Source organism: Panthera onca, chromosome D3 (genome assembly GCF_046562875.1).
Source record: "Panthera onca isolate mPanOnc1 chromosome D3, mPanOnc1 haplotype 2, whole genome shotgun sequence".
Taxonomy (NCBI): domain Eukaryota; kingdom Metazoa; phylum Chordata; class Mammalia; order Carnivora; family Felidae; genus Panthera; species Panthera onca.
In genome coordinates, this window is record NC_138350.1 from 9,496,144 (window position 1) to 9,502,098 (window position 5,955).

A 5,955-nucleotide genomic window follows, 5' to 3' on the forward strand; every position below is an offset into this window, starting at 1 on the left:
CCCGCCTGCGCTGCCTCCCCTTTTGCAGTCCCGGGAGCCTTGGGGCGCACACACGGACCCACCCCTGACTGGCGCGAGAGATCCCTCTCTAGGTTTTGGAGAACTCTGGGGGCGTCATAAACGGGGTGCCTCACCCCCGGTGCTAATGGTTCCGGCCGCGCCGCCCCGCCCCTCTCTGGTTGCCGCGGGTTGCGCGCGCCGAGCCCACGTCGCTAGGGCCTGGCTGCGGCGGCGCGTCCGTTCGCGCTGTACCCGGGGCTGCCCGAGCAGCTTGGGGTCCCGGGGTCCAGGCGGCAGATAAACTGGGGTGTCGGAAGCACCCGCGGAGGAATCCACACCAGGTGGGGAAGAGGCATGAGGTTGCAGCCGACAGCCGCGAGCCGAGATGCTCAGGTGGGAAAACAAGAATGCAGGGGTCTCGGACATCAACTGGGACACTGACTTGGGGGTCGGGGCATATGGTGTAGTTGGAGGGGTGGGTGTGATCTGTCAGTAGTATAATGGTTAAATGCATAAGCTCTGGGCTCTTATCAGGTTCAAACTTCTCTTCCACTGCTTTAGCTTTACTTATTAGGTGTGGCTTACATATGTGACTTCAGCTTTTGAAGCTTCAGTTTTGTCATCTGTAGAATGGACATAACCGAAGCCACTTCGCAGGACTGTTAAGAGGATTAAATGAAACAATGTTTGTAAAGCTCTTTGCACAAGGTAAGCATGAGATGATACTGGGTATTATAGCCACCCCGTAAATATTTACAGCATGTAAAGACCGACCCTGTCTCCCCCGTCCCATCATGCCAAGTTTTCTTGTTGGTGCCAAAATAGACACAGACCCCATCTCTTTTTCATCCCTCTAGCATTCTATATTGAGCACTGTATGCTGAGAATGCATATTTATTCATTAAATATTTGCCAGGAGCACCTCTCTCCCTATTGTGATATAGCCAAAAGACAGTTGAACGAATTTCTGGAAATGTCTCCTGGGGTTGGAAGCTCCGTTTGAGGAGGACTGGTTGAGGGAGGACCTGGTCCTTGGGATGGGAACTTAAGAGATGGCCCATCTTCCCCTGCTGGCACTGCCCGTGACAGGGGTGCCTGCCTGATCCCCTTTCACAGGGAGTCCTGGAGGCAGGGCCTGGCAGGCAGAGCATGCCCAGTATCACTGGGGACCATGGGCAGCATGAAAACCCCCGTGGAGCTGGCCGTCAGTGGGATGCAGACCCTCCACCTTCAGCACTGTTGCCGGGGTGGCTACCGGGTCAAGGCCAGGGCGTCCTATGTGGATGAGACTTTGTTTGGCAGCCCTGCGGGTACCCGGCCCACACCACCAGACTTTGACCCACCTTGGGTGGAGAAGGCCAACAGAACCAGTCGAGTGGGCACAGGGACATCACAGGCCTTGGGGGCCAACGGGAGCTGTGAGAACACCTCCTCCAGGGTCAGCACCCCGACCCTCACACCGAGGAAGAAGAACAAATACAGGTAACCGAATGGGGAGGTGCATTCCTGTACTCGTGAAGCCACTTGGGTTCCTGTTAGAGCCCTTCTGTTCACATGCTGTGTGACCTTGGGTAAACACCTTGACCTCTCAGAGCTGCAGTTTCCATATGTGGAAGATGGGACCAAGCGGGATTATTGAGAGTAAACCAAGTGAGGTGTGTACAGTGTGACAGTGGTGACGGTGGAACACCTGTTCCCAAATTGCCACAGACCAGGCAAGTGAGACCCAGAAGGGTCCGGTGATTTGCACAGAGTCACAGAGCAATTTGCGTGTGGTAGATCCCCGAAAGGACAAGTCATTTGGAAATGGTTCTTGCTTGAACAAGTTAGAAAAACAGGAGTTGATGCTAACATTGTTGTAAGTTAGCTAGACGTTTATTATTGTAAATTGATTAGATTATAACTAGATTGTTTGGATTATTTCAGGTTAATATCAGCCTGGAGGGAGGTGTCTCGTGGTAGGCCACAGGGCTCTATCTTGTTTATTTTATCACGGGTTTGGACAAAAACAGAGAAGAGACTGGCATAGTAGTCATTTACTGCTGCCATAACAAAATACCATAGACCGGGGAGCTTAAACAACAAATTAATTTGAGTGCTGGAGGCTCAGAGTCCAAGGTCAAGACTGCCACCTTCTTGCCGTGTTCTCGCATGGCCTTATCTCTGTGAGCATGTACATTCGCGGAGTCTCCCCACTTCTTATGAAGGCACTAGTCCTATTCGATTAGAGCCCACCCTTATGATCTTATTTAAGCCTAATCATCTCTTTAAAATTCCGTGTGAAATTTTGGGAGGGCATCGTTCAATCCATAACAACTAGCCAATCGTATTTAAGGGTCTGTTCTGAGCCAGGAGGACACAGGTTGGTGGAAAGACGTGAAAATGGGAATAGTGCCTATTTAAGGAGATAAGATTCAGTGAGATAGAACCAAGATTCATTATTATTATTATTATTATTATTATTATTATTATTATTATGCCGGGTTGAGCGCCATGCATCTGACATAGGAGCCTTAAGGTAGGGTCGGGTGACATTAGCCGCACTGACACCTAACATAGCTGAGAACGCTGATGTAAATGTAGGCCACATTAACAGAGGTATGGTGTCCAGGACAGGGGAGGTCAACCCCACGCTCTCCTGGAGGATAGAATTTTGTTCAGGATGCTGACAAGTAGAGGGTGTCAGGTGAAAAGGTGCATAAGACAGAGAGATGCTATTGAGTAAAACCTTTGACGCTGGACAGACAGAGGCAACAAGCAGATATGGTTTGAGCAGTGAACTCAGGCAGCAAAAAGTTGCCTGGCCAAAAACCATGGAGCTGCCACCTCATAGGTGTGCCATGAATATTTGTGAGACTAATAAAAAAAGAAAATTGCTAAGTGAATCTAATTAAAGCTGAGAAGTCACTTATATTTGATACACTGATCCCAGAGCTTGGCCCTTGAGCCGGGCTGCATTTGAATCTTGTCTCTACCCTCCTCCTTGCCATGGGGCCTTACCCTCCCTAGCCTCCGTTTTCTTGTTTGTAAAATGAGATGATCACATCTCCCTCCTGTGGATGTTTGTGAGAAATAATGGGTTAATGCACATGACTTACTGCGTCCTGGGCCTGCACATGAAAAGCCCTCAGTAAACATCCAACATTTTAAAAAGTGTCTCTGGTAGTAAGGCCAGGCCAGCTTTATAACATAAGTTCAGACTGAGCGCCCTCTGTCTGCCAGGCACTGGGCCGTGTCACTTCAAATACAGTGGGACGGGCCACAGGGCTGCAGAGGGCTCAGCTGACAAGGCCCACTAGGAAAAAGGAGAATGGGGGGGGGGGGGGGAGCAAAAAGGTCATATTAACTGGGACTCTTTTGGATACAAGTGACAAAACTTAACACAAACTGGTTTCAGCAGAAGAGTAATGCTTGGGGCTTGTTTATCAGGGGCTGGGACTCTTGTGGGATTCTGTCTCTATCTTAGCGCACCTCCCCCCCCCCCCCCCCCCCCCATGTTCCAGCTGAGCCAGCGACCAGCTGCTTGGCCCTTTCGTCCTGCCGGCCTATCGGGTTGGCAGACAAACATCCTTCCCAGTAGTTTCAACAAGGGTCCTACGGCAGCTCTGGTTGGATAGGATGGGTCATGTGGCCAAGCCCAAGCCAATCAGTGTGGCGGGGAAGATGGAATATGCAAATTGGCCGGGCCTGGAAAAGCTGGGGTCAGGATTCTCTGCAGGGGAAAAAACGACAGAGATGGGAGTGGTGGGACATGAGAGGGCTGTGGCCTCCCTGTGGGTGCCAGGCTGGGAGACAGGGACTTCGACATCTACAGGCAGCCCTCTGTGCTACTGCAGGTGTCCGGGGGGTGGGGGGGGGGGGTAGGGGCTTACGGGTTTCAGGCTTTGTTCACTCCCCCAGCTCACTGCATTTCTCTCCCCTCTGCCAGACTGATCAGCCACACTCCTTCTTACTGCGATGAGTCGCTGTTTGGCTCCCGACCCGAGGGCACCAGCTGGGAGGGCCCGTGGATGGCAAAGGGGGATGCTGCAAAACTCCATGCCCTCTTCTGGACACCCCCAGCCACCCCCAGGGGCAGCCAGTCGCCCCGCCCCAGGGACACCCCACTGCGAGCCGTTCACCCAGCTGGTCCCTCGAAGCCAGAGCCCAAGGTGGCGGCAGATACCCAGAAGTTGTCCGTGGACGGGTTAGACTCTCCACGCCCTCCGAGGCGAGAACGTTCCCATTCCCTCACACACCTGACCGTCCCCGGCACGGGTCGCCCACACACCAGTGCCTCCCACGCCAGTGGGCCTCGGGATCCCAGGCCTTCCCCGTCGGGGGTGACCTTCCAGAGCCCCCTCGTGACTCCCAGGGCTCGCTCGGTCCGTGTTTCAGTGCCAGCCGCCCCCCAGCGAGGTGGGGCCACCCAGAAACCAAAGCCCCCTTGGAAATGAGTTTCTTGGTTCTCAGGTTTGCTCGTGGGTCACAGTGAGGGGCACGGTTTCAGAGGAGGGCACTGGTTGGGGGCGCCTCTGGAGAACCAGGGTCTCCTAGGTAACCGCGAGGCATTGGAGAAGCGCTCGTGGGGGCAGACGCAGCGAGGGCGGGCCAGGCCTCTGTGCTGACAATCGCCAGTTCCTACCTTTTACCCCGTCGTGTGGATTTGACGGCCGCCCCTTAAGATTCCTGTACTGGTGTTGCCATGGCCACAGGCCATATGAGTGCCAACCCAGGGGTGCCCCGGGGAGGGGCCCGCCGCTCCCCCATCACTCCTACAACGTGTTGCCACCAAGTGTGACTAAGTAGCACGATCGCCAACCTAGAAGGTCCCTTCTTCTTCAAGCCAAGCTTCCTGCTCAGGATGAGTTTCCAGCTGAGTCTGGAGTTTTCCCAGGCACAGCGTGTGGACCGTGGGAAACAGGATCTGGGTGACATGTGGGTGGGCATTTTTTAACTTTAATAATCATGTATTTGTTTCCATGTATTAAATATATCAGTAGCGTATCAAAGCCACGACTTTGACTAATTTGATTTTCCTTAGGGGAAAGGCCACCACAGGCCCGGGTTGAATTAAGTAACAAAGTTAAATAATGTAACAAGGAAGTGGCAGAAATCACGACAGTGGCGAGTTGGCCACTTGAAGTTTGGGAACATGGGCCTCGTGCATTTTCCACATTTGCCGAAAGAACAGTGACGAGGACCTTGCCGGGTAGAGGGGTCCAGGAAGGCCAGAAAGTTAGACGTGCGACTGGAGAGCCCTCGGGACAGAGAGGCGGAAGCCGGCCGGGAGCCCCTTCCTCTCCGGCCCTGCTGCTTGTCATTGGCCACCCTGGGCCGGAGCACTGATGAGAAATGGTAAAGCCTTTGCTCGATGGAGTTGCACCCGGAATCCCACGATCCTGCCGGATTGGGGTGGGGGCTGGGCTCTGGCCTCTCTGTGGCCTCTCCTCCCGGGTGCACTGAAGACGGTGACCGCCCACGTGGGAGGATACTGGGAAGCCGACAGCGAGGCCGTGTGTCTGGAGGGCAGCTGGGAGTGGCGGGGACGGGGCAGCCTGCGGTGTCTGCCATCTCAAAGGTGCCGCTGCTTGGCTCGGAGGACAGGTGGCCCCAGGCTATCCGGATGAGATTTTTCCAGGAAAAGCCAGATTTCTCTATGATAGCCCCTGATTTTTTAAATGCCAGTAGTGAATAAAAATACATACGAATATTCGACTACCTGGGCACCAAATAAAGCCGGCGTAAGGCTGGAGGCCCTCGAGCTTTCACGGTGCTGGATGAGGGAGAAATTGGGGGCAAATGGATAGCCCCAGAGCGGGGTCTGAGGGCAGCCTGAAACCCTGATCCTCCCGGAGCCAGGGTCCGGCTTGCCGCTGAGGCTAAAGGAAGGAATGGTTGTGTGCTGGCCCCCAGCGCGTGTGCCCTCCCCACGCAAAGGGCATCTACGAGCAGGACACAGACGCGGCCAGCAGC

The 5,955-nt window shown here is 54.2% G+C and overlaps 1 protein-coding gene across 1 annotated transcript; it reads left to right on the forward strand.

Moving 5' to 3' along the window:
* The first annotated feature begins 23 nt into the window (after window positions 1-23).
* RITA1 (RBPJ interacting and tubulin associated 1) lies at window positions 24-4,991 on the forward strand. The gene is made up of 4 exons (XM_060612387.3): window positions 24-393; window positions 562-708; window positions 1,117-1,482; window positions 3,929-4,991. Exons 3-4 carry the CDS (start codon window positions 1,172-1,174, stop codon window positions 4,434-4,436), a joined length of 819 nt encoding a protein of 272 aa, XP_060468370.2. The 5' UTR covers window positions 24-393; window positions 562-708; window positions 1,117-1,171; the 3' UTR covers window positions 4,437-4,991.
* Window positions 4,992-5,955: the final 964 nt, after the last annotated feature.

Coding starts and splice junctions, on each gene's coding strand:
- RITA1 (XM_060612387.3), top strand. CDS start 1,172: ATGGGCAGCATGAAAACCCCCGTGGAGCTGGCCGTCAGTGGGATGCAG. Junction 1,483..3,928: donor AGGAAGAAGAACAAATACAG/GTAACCGAATGG, acceptor CCCCTCTGCCAG/ACTGATCAGCCACACTCCTT.